Source organism: Ammospiza caudacuta, chromosome 7 (genome assembly GCF_027887145.1).
Source record: "Ammospiza caudacuta isolate bAmmCau1 chromosome 7, bAmmCau1.pri, whole genome shotgun sequence".
NCBI classification, from domain to species: Eukaryota; Metazoa; Chordata; class Aves; order Passeriformes; family Passerellidae; genus Ammospiza; species Ammospiza caudacuta.
This window is the reverse complement of record NC_080599.1, coordinates 9,926,127-9,943,608: the sequence shown is the minus strand read 5'-3', so window position 1 is coordinate 9,943,608 and position 17,482 is coordinate 9,926,127. Positions and strand designations below refer to the sequence as shown.

Here is a 17,482-nt window from a genome sequence, read left to right as displayed (position 1 = left end):
ACATATATTGATAGATCTGTATAGTTAAATGTGGATATGCATATAGGTATAGATATGATATAATTACATTTTATAATATATTTACATTTGTAGATTTTCAGAGTTAGATTTTTCTATGTGTAGAGTAAAATATTTATATATATGTATGAAGTTACATTTATGAATGTGTATAGTTATATAGTAAGAGGAATGTTTAGATGGAGAGATTGATGGAAGAATTGCTGTTTGTGTAGGCTTAGGCTGCCTTTGTACCTCTTTCCCCCCTCAGCTGCCTTTTTCACCTCTTGCTTTTCCCCCGGTGCCCCCTGTGTCCCCCTTCCCTGTGCTGGGTCCGAGCTGGCGGCCGGGCCGGGCGGAGCAGCACTTCCAGCCCCGGCTGTCCCTGGAGCGGTGGGAGCTGCCGCTGGCCCCAGGCACCGTCCCTGAGGAGCTGCTATAGGACGGTGAGACTGAGGGGGCTGAGGGGGCCGTGGCGCTGAAGGGACAGTGTCCCTGAGCTGCTGCTGGGGCTGAGGGCTGTGGGGCAGCCGAGGGCCTTGGTGGCACTGAGGTGACAGGGAAGTGGCACAGGCTGGCAGGGTGGTGGGTCTCAGGGGACGGGATGGCTCAGAAGGGACTGAGGAGCATGAGAGGACTGTGAGGGGCTGAAGAAACTGAAGGCGGCTGGGGCTTCACCGAGAGCATGGCGGGGCTGAGGGGATGGAGGGGGCCAGCAGGGAGCACAGAGGGCTCCAGGACTGCAGCTCTGCCAGGCCTTGGAAGCAATTCCAGAGCTTCCACTTTTGCCACAGCTGCCATGAAGACCTTGAGGACAGCCGGAGACTGACAGGAGCCAGCAGGGAGGAGCTGAAGGCCAGCAGCGAGAGAAGTGAACGGGGCCCTGCTGCTGCCAGCCTGGAGAGAGCCCGGCTGAGGCCACAGGCCCGGGGAGGCAGGTGGGGCTGAGGCTGCTGTGGGCTGTGGCCGTGGGCACTGCCCGGCGGGGCAGGAGCGGGCCCTGCCCGTGCTGGGGCTGCTCAGCGCAGCTGCCCCGGCTGGCACAGGGGCTGTCCTTGGGCAGGACAGCTGTGCCGCAGGGCCCGGGAGCTGTGCCGGCTCTGCCGGGCTGCCGGGGCTGCGGGACAGTCCCACCGCGGCTGCGCTCACCACAGCCCGGCCCTCCCGGCTGCTTTCTCTTTCTGACCCCCTGGGGAGGCTCTGAGATTTCCTCTTCCCTGATGGAAGTGCAGCTGCTGCCAAGGGAAACGTCCCCATACTCACTCAGTGTTCCCTTTGCTTGCCAGATGTCCCATTTGCTGTCGCTGTCCAGGAGAGCTGCTCTGCACGGGAGGAGGAGACCGAGCGAGAGGCTTTGAAGATGGGGCAGCTGGGATCCCTGTGCTTGGAGTGCTGTTTACAGATAGATGGACTTGAACATAGACAGGGATTATTACATCTGTATTTCTGTATGTGGGTTGCTATTTGTATGGATTTATTTCCATGTGTATATTCTTGTATTTATGTATATTTTTTCGTTATGAATGTATGCTATTTGTATATATACATATATGTTTGAAATTACATATATGTGTATCAATTTATCTATGTATACATGGATATTGTTATATCTGTGTTAATTTCTGTTTCTTATGGGTACAGTGGTGTAGGTATCTCTTTTGATATGATTTTTGTTATATGGCTTTTAAAATAGGAATATTGGTATTTGTATAGGTATATAAGTCTATTTGTATAGGTATATTTATCTGTTTATGGATGTAATTCTATTTACATATCTATGGACGTATTTTTGTATTCCTAGATGGGCTTAATCCTTGTAGTATTATGTAATAAATTAAGTTGTTAAATGCCTAATTGATCTTTGTGTATAGTGAGTTTTTGTAGAGGTTGGCAAGAAATTAACTGAAGTTGGTATTTGTATATTATTACATACACAGGTTGTAATAATCTAATAAATTCCTGTTTTTAACCTAAATTGAGATTTGTATAGTTCTGTATTGTCAGCGTGGGTGTAGCACTTTGTAATAAATGACATTTTTCAACTGAAATTGATTCTTGTGTATTTGTGGATCAGCAGCGTGGCTGTAGCAATCTGCAAGAAATGCCATTTGTCAGCTATGATGGGTGTTCTGACATTTGTGCTACCCAAAGCCATGGGCAGATGTAAATGCTGGAGGATTTTGGCCATGCCAATCTCCGGCTGTGCCCAGCACCTGCCCCACCTGCACTCAGGCTGGGCAGGGGAAGGGCAGATTTGGGCTGGCAGCAGAGCCCCACGTTGGCTCAGAACTCGCTGCAGAGGCAGCTGAGAAAACTCCGGGGCTCCACTGAGAGTAGAACTCCAAGCAGGAGCAACCCTGACAGGAGAAATCATTCACAATGAAAAAAAGAGAGAAAATGTGGCAAAGCAGATGTGTGGATACTCTGTGAGGCTGATAAAATGCTCTGAATCACCCCTGCCTAGGCACGTCTTCTGCAAAAAGGTTTTATTAAAAACTGAACACCTCCCATAAAATACAGATTGCTCTTTCCCCTTCACTTACCTTGCTGTGTGAGTGGAGACACTCTCTCCTTATCACTGAGAATTTTTGCCCTTCAGCACCTCACATTTAATCAAAGATGATGTACTACCTTGGCACCATCAATGAAAACAGCCCTGTCCTCGTGGCAGTGTTTGCAAAGTCTTCCCTCCTCCAGTCTCCACATGTGATGGAACCATCCCCTTCTGTCCAAACTGTGCCTGAGCTGAGTGAGGGCTCCAGGAGCTCAGGAGGGTGCAAGAGCACTGCACGTGGGAAGGTTTTGCAAAGCTTCCTAAGCACCAGTAAACTCTGGGTTTGCCAGTCTTCCCCTGCAATATTGTCCTACTCAAGAATGATCTTGGAGAATACTGTGCCTCCAGCTCACTCAAGAAAAGTTTGTTTTCTTCAAGGCTTGAATAGAGGAAAATGAAAATTGTGGTTTTTAGAGTGAAATTTGGAAGTCGGTGCGGCTGGGTTTGCTCCACTATTTGCTGGGGAGAGTAGGAGAGTAGGGTGAAAGCTTTAAATTCCCAGCAGAAGCTGACTACCACCCAGACAGACCTGAATGAGGCCCAGGTGGGCTTGCTGCATGCTGGTCCAAGGGAAAAGCTGGAACAAAGTCCCCTTTTATTGCAGATGGAGTCTGTACTGGTGTGTCCAGGGCTGTCTGTGGTACTACACGGCAATCCAGCCAGAAACTGTGGATATGAGAGTTCCAACAGCAACCTGCTTCTCCAGGGTGAGGGACGAGGCCAGCCCAAAAGCTTGGAAGGTGCTCTGGGCACTGGAGAAGGCCAGGCTGTCCTTGAGCAGGGATGGCCCTCAAAGGGGACCTCACACCTTGTGCTGCTGACCAAGGGCAGCTGGTGCCCTTCCACAAAATGCTTCTTTTGTCCAGCTCTTGGAAAAGTTCCAGCCAGCAACAATTCCTGCTGCTCACACCAGCCCTTTCCAAGCAGGGGGAATTTCAGCAGCAGCCTGACAGCTTAGTGGCAGGAGAATAAAATACTCAGCTGAGTGTTATCAACTCTCTGTCAGAAGCCACATCCTCAGCCCCTCATCTCCTCCAGTTGTCTCAGACATGGAGGAAGCATCAGGAAATCTCTGATCCTGGAAGGGAAAGCAGAAGGAGGAGAGGCAGTGGCTGGTCCCTGGGGCCTTGGGAGCAGTGAGAGCCATCCAAAACAGGATCTCTGCTGGGCTGTGGAGATAAGAGTGACCAGTCAGCAATGCCCTGTGTCAGACTGGAGCCATCTGTGAAAGTGAGCATGGAAATCTGACCTTGCAAAACAGAGGAAAAGGTGTCCTTGGGTATTTGCCAAAGCTTGCAGGGGCTCTGAGCCACCTGGTCTAGTGGAAGGTGTCCCTGCCCATGGCAGGGGGTTGAATCTAGATGGTCCTTAAGGCCCCTTCCAACTCAAGCCTTTCTGTGAGTCTGAATTACAAACCTACAATGACAAAGAGAACACAGCAAATCTGGCCTCCACTGCATTATTGGAGGTTGCTGCAGTCACTTGTGTCACCTGGAGACTGGTTTGGATCTGGAGACATTTTCATGGTCCCACAGTATTTCAGTGTGACTTTCCTGGTTCAGGGCCCCAAAAGATGCCAGAACAGATTATCTGCAAGCACAGAATTGGTTAAGCTGCCTGTGAACCTGATGGGAGAAGTGTATTCATGTTATTGCAGCGTTTACCCTGTACCCTGGTGATATTTGGTTTCCATTTTGAAGATGCAATGTTCTTGCACAATGCTTGTATATGCAGAAATACTGGCTTTAAATCCTAATTCCATCTTCACACAAGGATGTGTAATCCATCAGAAATGTTTAACACAGAGCCATATTAGCTTTGGGCTCGGCGGTATGGGTTGTTTAAAGTGTGTGATGAGTAATGGCAGCTCCTACAAATACCCCTCTTGTTAATTTGGGTCTGCCCTTTATCAGCCCTGTTGCATAGAAATCACTTCTTTACAGCAGAGACTAAATAAAATCCCTTCATACAGATGAGAATTGTGCAATTCAGGCTGATTAAAGGGGAAGTTTTCTGTTATTGTGAAAGAACAATCTAGATAACCTGTTTGCTGTACATCCTGGAGGGGCTTTGCAGTTAAGAGTGAAAAGGAAAACGACATTTCTCTTAAGAAGTGTCTTGAAAGAGCTTTTTGTATTTCCAGAAGCAGCTACATTGATAATGACCTCGACAAGTAGAAATGCACAACAACCACTTAGGTGACTTTATCTGGCCATGATTTTTAGCTGCAATGCCAAAATCTCGTCAAATATGTTGCTATCCTTTAAACAAGGAAGGAGAGCACAAATACCAACAATTCTCATCAGCCTTCTGGGTTGGAAAGACCATTTAATTTATGCTCCCTTAGCTGTCAGCCTAAACTCTGCTGTGCAAACTTAAGGTCTGTGTTGGACCTTATAAACTTCTTGAGCATCAACTTAGGTGCAACCCTGCTACAAAACCCTTCAGGCACCACACTGATTTAGAGTGGCAGGACTTCACTGTTCTAGCAGAGAATTTACTTTACTTGCTCCTGCAAGTCATTTCCAGAGTGGACGTGAAATCAGTGCCTTGCTATCTGGATGTGACAGGATTTTCCTCCTGTCCCAACAGACAACAAGGGAAAAGATTTGTTTCTATTATACCATTACATCTAAATCTTTGGTTTGAGAGCAAAAGGAAAATGCTCCTTTAAGAAGTTCTGCCTGGACTTTTTGGCATGAGGACAAACTGTGGTGTGCTGGCAGGAGCAGCACTGTCCCTGTGGGTGGAAACCCCCTGAAGGATGAACAGGCTGCTGTCACAGGGGCCACACCTGCAGCACGAAAACCCACCGTGCCATTACCTCAATGCAAACTAAACACAAGTGACACAGCTCTGCAGCCTCAGCAAGGACTTGCCTCTGCAGAGATGTTACTGACAGACTCAGCTCTTGTTTACAAGGGCTGTTAAATTGTCACACAAATCAACCACCCCTCCCTCTCTTGTCCTTCTTGGCGTAGGGCTGCTGAGCTGCTGCTGAGAAAGAAGAGACAGAGTCCTTCAGGGCAAACGGAGACTTTGCAATGGGCAGAAACTTCCTCCTTTGTTTTGTTTTCAGTGACAACAGAGGGGTTTGTCTTCAGTCCCTGTGTCAGCAGGGAAATTGTGCCTGCCCATCACACCTAGGATCTGAACAACCTGGATTTTCATTGGTGTAAAATCCACAGTGACCTGACCTTCTGCAGGAATATGGAGAGAAGAGTCAAAAGCGATTCCTGGAATGTTGCAATAAGCAGATAGTGGTATTAAACATATATAGATAAAAAGGCATAAACGCTCATAAAAGCTCATATGGAACTGATGTAAACCTAATAAAAAGAAGCATTTTATTGTAATAGAGTGAGGGTTGCTGACCACAATGTGAGAAATAGCTACTCTTCATAGTTTAGGAAGGTTTATTAAACCTTATCAAAAATACAACAGAAGACTGAATAAAGAAAAAAGGTTACAGCACCAGGAGCAAAAGATTTTCCTCGCCATGTGCTCAGCCCCCTCACACTGGAGACTTTCCCTTTTTAACCCTTTAACCCCTCCCAAAGTTTTGTCCATCAACCCCTTCTTTGCTGTCCAGTGGTGGTGATCTCTTCCTCAAATCCTGATTGGGGGTCAGGATTTGACAAGCCAGATAATGACAAGCCAGCCCTCCCAGATGTCCCAACCCCAGCTGTCCCTTGATGACCATGGGATGGGGTGCAGCATAACTATAAATCTATAAAACTTTTCTTAACTTATACACATGATATTTTTCTATTAATTGTGAGAGTCAATCATCACATGACTCATCTATCACAACAGGAAAAGAAGTTTCTGGTGGGAGGAACACTGGTTTTAAAGGTAGGACCAGCTCTTGAGGTTTGATTTGTTCCCTCTTTCAGATTACAAGGAAGCCATGGTGTTCCAGAGTAGAAGCTGGTCCCAAAAGTTTGAGAACAGGGTGTGATAAGATCACCAGGGTATTTTATCCGTATCTAGGAAGAAGCCCTGCAGAGCTTCTCTTTAGATTTGACTGAAAGTAGAAGTCTTGTTTTTACCAAGAATTTTGATCTCTTTGTGTTTTGGAGAAAGAAAAAGAAAACCCCAAACCACCTGAAGTTTACATTGAGGTGAGGTGTATCACAGATGGATGAGGGCTCACCAAGGCAAGAGACCCTCCTGTAATTTAAACTGTTCTTTCAATAATACCAACAATTTCTCAGTACATGTTGATTTCAGCAGGGACCAGATTCTCTCTTCTTGTTCTGGCCTTTCACATATCACTAAGGGAAGGTGAGGCTGTGTCATTGTCATTCGGATTTTTAATTCTTCAGAAGTCAAAACTGAATTCAAGTCAAGTTCATTAAACTGCAATTTACATATATGATGAATAGGTATGATTCGTGCTGATAAAAATTGAAACAGCAATCAATATTGATACAGTAATTGATATTTGAGAATAATAAAATAGATAAAAGTTGTAATGCCAAAGAAGAGAGGGAGAGGAGGGGCTCCACCCCCCCTTCCCACTTCCCAGCAGATGTTGTCAACGACCACAGGAAAGAAGCTGAAGATACAGTTGCTAAAAATGAGTAAAAACCTGGTTGGGTCACAGAAAGTGCAAATTATAAGTGATTTAATGCCTTGATATGTAGATGCAGTGATACGTTAGTCTTGGCTTACATTGTACTGGTTTGATGTGCATGTGTAACCCAAAGGTGAATTAAAGGACAACGAAGAAGACTACAGGGCCTTCATCAGCGACGACCCCCAAAGACTTGTGCGACCACCAAACCGAGTGGTGGCGCATGTGTGGTAAAGGTGGTAATGAAGGCGGAGATAGAGATGACAAACCAAAAGTGGGAGGAGATGGTATTGTCACATGGCATATAAGGGGTGATTTTCACTTGGCAAGCTCGTACGTGATGTTGCAAGGGTCCCAAAACCCTGCCCTCCGTACCCCGTGGTTATCTTTTGCTTATGCACTATTATTAGAACCAAATTATCCGTCTTTTTATCAAATTATATTGTATCCAATTTTTTTTTTTTATTTTAACTATTCAATTAAAGTTGTTACTACTTTTAATATTGTTTGGCTTTTTTTATGATGGGATAATTGGGCAAGCATAACAATTTTGGTGCCGACATCCATGACTCTCTCAACTCCGGGGAGGTGGATAGTTTCTGGGAAGGAGCTCCCCACCAGACTTTTAAGTGGTCCCAAGGCTAGACCACTCTCCCTTGGGAAAAAAGAGGTTTTATTGCAATAACGCATAAGCAAATTAGTTTTTAAGAGCGCGAAAGAGAGGCTCCCATCAGAGTGCCAGCTTATAGGAGAGAGAGTACCCATACAAAACAGCTTTGTGTATGAAGACCCTCGTGAGAAAAGGAGACTGTGAGTATCACGAGGTTTTGGGTCGGGGGGCGGCTGTATGTGTGTGTGAGTGTGTGTAGAGTGTCTGAGACAGGGGCTGGGCAGTCCCGGACCCCTGAAGCAAGTGGGACCTCCCAGTACCACGTTTTCGTGCCCTCCGAGAGGAGGCTGGCCGGGAAAGTAGGGAAGTGAAGAGTGAATGAGTGGGGACCCTGGGAGGGTTTGACCCAGGGGGAAGAAGGGGATCCCTGGTCCAGGCACCTGTAGGGAGTTCCATGGGCAGGAGGGATTGACTCTTTAGGGAGACTGAGAAAGAGAGTGAATGAATACGTTCAATTTCCTTGGAGGGGTTGGTAGCAGGCAATTTAGTATGTGATTAGATGGTGAGAGGATGGGGCTAATAGATTGAGAAAGAGGGAGAGATAGGTGTGGAAGAGGTAGATTGAAAAGGCAGTGTGACAGAGTAATAAGTGAGGAAGTTGAGCCACGAGGTGAGTGTGGGAAACTAAGACTTTCCTGGTACCGGGCATTTCTTAGTTTGTTGCCGCCAGAAATGGGTCAGGGAAAAAGTAAGTTCCTTGACCCAGGGGCTGCGGATTGTGTGAAAAATTCGCAGTGGTTTGAGGAATCTGGGAACCGTGAGGGGGGTTCTCGGGGGGGAGCATTCCTCAGGACAGCCCACTGGGGATGATGATGCGGTTTTGGGATGAATGGGAATCCCGAAGGGAAGAAAATCAAGGAATTCAGAGGGCAATGCCTAAGGGACATAATATAGGAAAACCTTTGAGTGAGCATCAGAAAAAATATGAGTCGCCATCAGAATGGTTAAAAAGATTAAAAAGAGACTTGCAATTATATTCAGGCATAGATACTGATACTGCAGTAGGGCAGGTTCTGTTAAAAATTCAGTTTGTGACCAGATCTTGCAGTGACATCAGGAAAAAGCTGGAAAAATTAGAAAATTGGCAGGACAGGGGACTTCAAGAGTTACTGAGAGAAGCACAAAGGGCGTTTGTAAAGAGAAATGAGAAAAAGCAGAAAGCAGATGCCAGAATTTTGGTTGCGGCAGTTAGAGAAATGCAGGCAGCTTTGAATACAGAAAAATCTGCAGGGGAAAACAAACGGTGGATGTCAGGATCTAATTTGAGGAACATAAGACGTGTGCATTTTTCCCGCCACAAGAAAAGATACTTAAAAAATTCTTGTCCTACTTTAAAGGATGCGGGACCTACCTGTTTTTATTGTCATAAAAAGGGGCACCTGCAAAAAAATTGCAGAAAGAAACAGCAAGATGAGAAAACTACTCAGGAGAATCAGAGAGGTCAAGAGTTTTTTTTAATGACGAGGACCAAAATACAACCAGAAGAGCCCTTGATAATAAAGCTAAAAAATAGGTCCTCAGAGCGAAGAAGTTATATTTTTAGTCAATACAGGAGTTTCTCAGTCGACAGTGACAAAATTACCCCAGGGATGTGAGATAAGTAGTGAGCGAGTTTCAGTAATCGGAATTACAGGAGATGGTTTCCCTGTTCCTGTAATAAAAGGAGTGCAAATTGAAACAGATGACAAATTTGGAGTAAATGATTTATTGTTGATACCACAGGCCGAGCATAATTTGTTAGGCAGAGATCTAATAATAGCCTTAAATTTACAGATAAAACCCTGTGAAGGAAAACTTAAAATTTATTCTTTAACTGAAGAAGATAATCTAGAAATTAATGACATGGGTTGGCATTCAGGTGAAGTGGGAAAAAGTTTAGGGTAAAGGAGTCTGGCCCCCTTAGTCCCTCCTGGTCAGCACAAGCCTGTGAATTTTATGCATTACTCTGTGCACTATTAATAATAAAAGGGCAAGAAGGGACTATTTATACAGACTCCAAATATGCTTTTACTGTAGTACATACTTTTAGAAAAATTTGGAAAGAAAGGGGACTTATAAACTCTCAAGGGAAAATGTTAATACACAGGGAATTGATAATTCAGATACTTGAATCTTTAAAAGGCTCAAAGAAAATAGCAGTAGTTCATGTAAAGGAATGCCAGAGAGGGAGGGATATTAGAGTCCGAGAAATAATTTGGCTGATGAAGAAGCAAAAAAGAGCGACCTTAAGAATAAGAGTTACTGAAATCATGACCTTACAAAAAATAGAAATTCAGCAGGAGACACTTTCCCTTCCACTAGCAGAACTGGCAGCTATAAGGAAATTAGGAGCAACATTTAAGGAGGGAAAGTGAGTTTTTCCTGATGGCAGGATTATGATGCCAAAACCAGTGGCACATTAGATCTTAGATAACTTGCATAGACAGACACACTGGGGAACAAGAGCCTTTTGTGATCACTTTTTAAAATTTTATGGGTGCATAAGGATATTTGAAATTGGAAAACAAATTACCCAGGTGTGTCTTACCTGGCAAAAGGTAAATAAGAAAGTGTTAAAGAGCCCTCCCTCTGGAGGACAAAAAAAAAGCCTACAGGCTATTTGAAAAGATCCAGGTTGATTTTGTAGACTTGCTTAAAGTGGCTCGGTGGAATATTTGTTCGTTATAATAGATCAATTAACTCAGTGAGAAGTGAGAAGTATTTCCAGCAGCTCGGGCTACAGTTCAAACAGTAGCTAAAATATAGTTGGAACATGAAATTCCAAGAATGTGATAATATGGTGGGATTTAAGTAGATTTATATTAACCCTGATTTATTAAGAATTAATTAGGCATCCTGGAGTGGCTGCGGACCGCAATTCCCTTGAGCTCAGAGGCAGAAGAACACTAGTGGAAAAAGAATAAAAGACTTTCTGAATCGGTGGGAACAGCCTAAATGGATCGAAGATCTCCTCCAGGATCACCTACCAGCAACATTATTAGAATTGATTACAGAACTGCAATTCCAGAAACTGAGATTGATAACACCTGTTGCTAAAAGAGCTCAGAGACAAGTAAAATGTTGGGAGTGCAGTAAACATGGTTTAGGGTGTCATCCATGGATATGTATTGTTTGCACACTTTGCTTAAACTCATGGTGGAAAGTAAGAGGGAAGAGAAGGAGAGACAATTGATTTGCTTGTTTTGCTATGGTTATGTATTTAGCCAGCTAACTATAGAACTCATTGCTATTGATTTCTTTGAAATACCTTTGAGACTCGGAGACGGGACTCTTCCAGCAGCAATTGGATTAATAGAGAAGTTAGATCAATTGGTTCTTGCTATATTGGCAATAGCACAAATAAGAGAATGAGCAGCTCATAATATTATAGACCAGTGTCTCATAATTGATAGTTGTTGTGGAGAAGAAATCTATATATCACATCATAGGCATGTTTTTGGGGCATATTGGCCCTGGAATTGGAGGCAGACACTTATTGCACTCCCCGCCCTTGAAGAAAATTAAAAAAAAAAAAAAAAATTAAATCTTATTGTGGTTGGCATATCTCTGAAATTTTGGAAAATATAAATTTCTAGTGTTCCGGCCTAACCTTTTCCCTGTTCTTTTCATTTTAATTATTTCTTCTTAACTAGCCAGAACCGAGAAATGGAATTGAAAAGGGGACAAGCAAACCCTGTGGGGCTATGGGTACCGAGGAAACGAAAAGCACCAGTGACTAGATTCCGAGATATTACCTTTGCTACCAAGAAGACTGGCATCTTGGCCCTTGGTTGCCACCCAAGGGGCCTTGAGAAAGGTAGAAAGGTAGATTTCCTGAGGATTATTTTCGCTGTGATCATTATGGTACCCTGGACGGTTGGCCAAAGCCAGAGAGCCACACTAGACCAAATTTCGGCAATGAAAAAGCAAACAAGGCAAAAACCAAGTCCCAGCAATTTCAACATTTGTGACTATTGCAATCAACCTGTGTGGATTAAGGACAAGATGAAATCTGTGTTTGTGATACACCTATATGTTAGTTCTGCTTGCTACAATCGCAGCAGTTTTATAGATGTTTGTATTAAGGAAAGAAAGATGTATTGGGTAAGGAAAATTTTGAGATATAATAGACAAGCTCCTTATCCCTATAGTGATCAAATTTGCCCTCAGTATGGAAGATTCTTTTGTTTTGAAAGAGATGATAATGGAAAGGATCCAAGTACAGGCATGGGAAACCAGGCACTAAAAGAAAAATGGAAAGAGAAAATAAAAGAAGAAAAAGAAACAAAGGGGAATAGAGGAAAAAACAGGAGAAAAGAGTCAACAGAATTGGCTGAACTGTATAAACAACTAAAACAGCACTACAAAGATTGGGATTTGCCAGCCTCGAATAAGAATCTGTTTGTGGGATTGATACAAGAGATTGCTACAGAATTGGGATTATCCAAATGTTGGATTTGTAGAGGTCTAAAAATGGCTGAAAGATGGCAGTGGAAAAACGGAGAACTTAGCTCCAGAGCAATTTTTAAAGTAGAATCGCATCCAAATTTCTGGAACATTAAAGAGACCTGAAGGATGGATTTTAAACCACCAAGTAATTAGAATCCTTTGTGTAACTCGAGAAATAAGGAAATTTAATAAAGTAGTGGGGCATATTCTTTGTAAATCCACATTAGTAGTCAATATGGATAATTGTTCAAAAGTTTGGTGACTTGAAACTCCTATAAGATATTGAGGACCTATAAAAAAAAAAATTGTGAATGGGATGAACAGATTAATTTATGCTGGTACAGAAGTCCTGAGCTAACCCCTACCAATCCATCGACAGCCTGAGGTCATATTGAGAACAACTGGAGAAAACTGGTAAGAAATGGAAAGCCCCAGATGGGATATATTGGATTTGTGGGCAACGAGTATACAGTGAGTTACCTCAAAAATGGGGAGGAACCTGTACGTGTAGAGTAATACAACTCTCCTCCTTTGCTCTACCGAGGTCTAGGAGCAATGTGTTAAGAACTCCTCTATATGAAACCCTGCAGCAGAGTAAAAGGGATTTGAATTTCAACTTTCCAACAGCAGGAGGGAACCAAAAAGGATGGGAGGACGAGTGGCCTGCAGAATGAATTATAGCATATTATGAACCAGCAACAGGAGCTCAGGATGGGTCATGGGGATATAGGACCCCAGTTTATCTGTTGAATTGATTAATAAGGCTCCAAGCAGCAGTAGAGGTAGTGTCAAATCACACCTCCAGTGCTTTAAAAATGTTAGCCAGGCAATATACACAAATACGGGCATTTGTGTACCAAAATAGGATTGCCCTAGACTATTTGTTAGCAGAAGAAGGGGGAGTTGGTGAGAGATTTAATGAATCTGAGTGCTGTGTAGAAATTGATGATTATGGGGAAGCTATCATAGAACTTGCAGAAGAAATTAAAAGAGTAGCTCATGTGCCAGTACAAAAGTGGAATTCAACCTTGAAAGCAGATTGGTGGGATAACCTCTTTAGAAGCTTTTGGAAGAAAAAGTTAGAGTTCATGTTGTTATGCTCAGTTCTGAGACTTCTGTTTCTGCCTTGTATGATTCTGTGTTTTATTAAGCTAATTCGCTCAGTGATTCAGGGGATGCAGATTACAACAATGTCTCTATATTCAGAATCAGCAGAAAAAGGAAAACCAAGATCTATAATAGGATTAAAAGCTAAATCGACCCCTGTTAAAGAACAAAGACCTAAAAAGATTGAAAAAGACCAAGAAATGCTAACTAAACTTGAAAGAGAATGTGAAAGAGTAGAGGCAGTAATAGAAATGCTAGAAAAGTTTGAAGCTGAAAAGAGACAACGAGAAAACCAAAATTCTGAAAAGATATAAAAGATATCAGAGCATAGCTTTTTAATAAAGCACGAACCATAATGATCAAGAAGATAAATGGGGGATTTGTGATAAATAGGTATGATTCATGCTGATAAAAATTGAAACAGTAATTAATATTGATACATTAATTAATATTTGGGAATAATAAAAAGTTAGAATTTGTAATGAAAAAGAAGAGAGGGAGAGGAGGGGCTCCACCCCCCCTTCCCGGCAGATGTTTTCAAGGATCACAGGAAAGAAGCCAAAGATGTCATTGCAAAAAACGAGCAAAAACCTGGTTGGGTCCCAGAAAATGCTAATTATAAGGGATTTAATGCCTTGATATGTAGATATAGAGATATGTTAGTCTTGGATTACATTGTACTGGCTTGGTGTGCATGTGTAACCCAAAGGTGAATTAAAGGACACAGAAGAAGACTACTGAGCCTTCATCAGTGATGACCCCCAAAGACTTGTGCAACTACCAAACCGAGTGGTGGCGCATGGGTGGTAAAGGTGGCAATGAAAGCTAAGATAGAGATATGACGAACCGAAAATGGGAGGAGATGGTATTGACACATGGCATATAAGGGGTGATTTTCACTTGACAAGCTTGTACGTGAGGTGGCAAGGGTCCCAGAATCCTGCCCTCCGTACCCCGTGGTAATCTTTTGCTTATGCGCTATTATTGGAACCAAATTATCCCTTTTTTTATTCGAATTATATTGTATCCAATTTATGTTTTTTTTAATTTTAACTATTCATTTAAAATTGCTGCTACTTTTAATATTGTTTGGTTATTTTTATGATGGGATGCTTGAGCAAACAACAAAATTCAATCTGCTATCTTAAAAAAAAAACGCAGAGAGAACTTTTTGTCCTATTTTCTTTTCCTTTTTATAGTTTGATATCTACAATCCCCAGTTGATATTGACCCCCAGCACCTTCTAATGCAGTCTGAATATATACAAATATCAGGACCCTTCATGGCTGACAATCAATTGCACTTTATTCCCACCCCCTCTCCACCATTTCTTTTATCCAACCCCTGGCACTCCTATGGATCAAGAATGGTATGGCCAGACGGAGAAGGGCAGGGATTCTTCCCCTGTGCTCAGCACTGGTTGGGCAGCATCTTGAGTGCTGTGTCCAGTTCTGGGTCCCCCAATTTAGGAAGGACATGGAGGGGCTGGAGTGTTTCCCAGAAAAGGGCAACAAGGCTGGGGAGAGGAGAGGAAAGGGCAAACAGGGATAGGCTATTTGCCCTTTTCCAGGGCAGGAACAGGGGTGGGCAAAAGAAAGAAATTACTACCAGGGAAGACTAAAAAAAGCAAAGGTGAAGCAGAGGAAATGCTCAGGGCAGTTTCAGGGTGGCTGCCAGGCAGCCCTGGCTCTGAGCAACAGCGTCTGCAGTGGGACAGGAAACTCCCAGCTCATGGGAACAAACTTTCTGGCTGAGTGCAGAGGCCAGGACAAAGCTGAGTGCTTTCCCTGGTGTCCCCCAGCCCTTGCTGGCCCCAGGGGCTGATGGCATTTGTGCTCCCTCAGGTTCATGTCCCCACAGCAACAGCATGGGGGTGCTCCTGCCTGCTGTGTGCAATGCAACCAGGGGCTGCTGAGCCAGTGCTGCTGTGTCTGTGCCTGCAAGGATGGGGCACCTGTGTGAGCTGGGGGAGAGGCCAGGGCTGCAGAGGGGGGATGTTGTTGGCAGCTCCATGAGGACGCTCTGGGATGCTGCCCTGGGCTGTCCAGCACACTGGGGATGGATCAGCCCCTGCTCTGCTGCTCCTTCCCGTCTGCCCCAGGGCCCTTGCAGTGCACCAGCCATGCTGTTTGCCCCCAGCCTGCCCACAGCCAGCCTGGGACTTTTCTGTGCTGAGTATTGGCCTGGGCATGTTCTTGAGAGAGCCTGGGCAAGGAGCCTGGAGCCCCCAGGCCCTGGGCTGAGGTGTCAGCGCTGCCCCAGCAGTGCCCATGGCCTGTCCCTGCTGCAGCCCCGGCACTGCCACCCCCAGGGCTGTGTCCGGCCCCGAGAGCACTCAGGCCCTGCAGCAACACCAGGGCCACCAAGGCAGTGGGGCAGGGCCACGGCAGCAGCTCTGGCAACACCAAGTGCTGCTGCTGCTGCTGGGCACAGCTGCTGTGCCAGCACTGATCTGCCCCCAGCTCTGCACACAGACATTGCTGCTGCAGCTCCAGAGAAGGCAACAAAAGGGCATCTCTGCAGAAAACTCGGCTGGGAGGTCCTTTAGTTCATTTAAAGCCATCAAGAGTGCAGCCCTCATTGACACAGTCTGTGGCCACAAATCAAGGTGGAGAGAAACAAAATGGGAAATGGCAGAAAGAATGATGTCTTTGTGGATAATATAAAAAAACTAAAGCAAACAAAACACACTTCCACACTGAAGCCAATAAGAAGTATAAAGATGATTTTATTATAGGTGATTTGCCAAAATTGGCCAGCAGTTTAATGTTTCTGAAACCATCCAGCCATCAGTCTCCTCACTGCAGCCTTGAGCTCCTGGTTCCTCAGGCTGTAGATGAGGGGGTTCAGGGCTGGAGGCACCACCGAGTACAGAACTGACAGGGCCAGATCCAGGGATGGGGAGGACATGGAGGGGGGCTTCAGGTGAGCAAACACAGCAGTGCTGAGGAACAGAGAGACCACGGCCAGGTGAGGGAGGCAGGTGGAAAAGGCTTTGTGCCGTCCCTGCTCTGAAGGAATCCTGAGCACGGCCCTGAAAATCTGCACATAGGAGAAAACAATGAACATAAAACAACCAAATACCAAACAGGAACTTATAGCAATGAGTCCCAGTTCTCTGAGGTGGGATTTGGAGCAGGAGAGCTTGAGGATCTGTGGGATTTCACAGAAGAACTGGCCCAGGGCATTGCCATGGCACAGGGGCAGGGAAAATGTATTGGCTGTGTGCAGCAGTGAATAGAGAAAGGCACTGGCCCAGGCAGCTGCTGCCATGTGGGCACAAGCTCTGCTGCCCAGGAGGGTCCCATAGTTCAGGGGTTTGCAGATGGACACGTAGCGGTCGTAGCACATGATGGTCAGCAGGGAAAGCTCTGCTGCAATGAAAAAGACAAAAAAAAATAGCTGGACCACACATCCTGTGTAGGAGATGTCCCTGGTGTCCCAGAGGGAATTGTGCATGGCTTTGGGGACAGTGGTGCAGATGGAGCCCAGGTCGCTGAGGGCCAGGTTGAGCAGGAAGAAGAACATGGGTGTGTGCAGGTGGTGGCCGCAGGCTACGGCGCTGATGATGAGGCCATTGCCCAGGTGGGCAGCCAGGGAGATGCCCAGCAAGAGGCAGAAGTGCAGGAGCTGCAGCTGCCGCGTGTCTGCCAATGCCAGCAGGAGGAAGTGGCTGATGGAGCTGCTGTTGGACATTTGTGCTGTCTTGGCATGGGGATCTGTAAAAAAAGTAATAATGGAATAGTTGGATTTGGAGAGAATTTTAAATATCCCAGAACAGCTTGGGGGCACTTTCCCCCCACTGCCTGCCCAGGGCTCTGCTGCCTGGAGCTGTCCCTGCCAGCAGGTTCTTCCCTGTGCCCAGAGCTGAGCCCTGCCAGTGCTGCCAGAGCCCAGCCCTGCCCTGGGGGCTCAGCTCTGTCCTGCAGACCCCTCCCAGCTAAGACACTGGCCAGGGGCAGCTCTGGCTCTGCAGGCTCTGATCACAACGTCAGAGCAACCCTGAAGAGGCTGGAAAAGCAACACTGATCCTGCTTCTAAGAGGCCCTGTGCTGATCTCAATAACTGCCCAATTAATTCAGATATAAGGGAAATTCTGTTTTATTTTTTTCTGCCTGAACTGAGAGAGGAATATCTATGTGCAATT

At 45.1% G+C, this 17,482-nt stretch overlaps 1 protein-coding gene across 1 annotated transcript; it reads right to left on the bottom strand.

Moving 5' to 3' along the window:
* Positions 1-16,098: 16,098 nt before the first annotated feature.
* LOC131559872 (olfactory receptor 14J1-like) lies at positions 16,099-17,049 on the bottom strand. The gene has a single exon (XM_058808375.1). The coding sequence runs from the start codon at positions 17,029-17,031 to the stop codon at positions 16,099-16,101; it is 933 nt and encodes a 310-aa protein (XP_058664358.1). The 5' UTR covers positions 17,032-17,049.
* Positions 17,050-17,482: the final 433 nt, after the last annotated feature.

Excerpts from the sequence above, each read along its gene's own strand:
- LOC131559872 (XM_058808375.1), bottom strand. The coding sequence starts at position 17,031 with ATGTCCAACAGCAGCTCCATCAGCCACTTCCTCCTGCTGGCATTGGCA.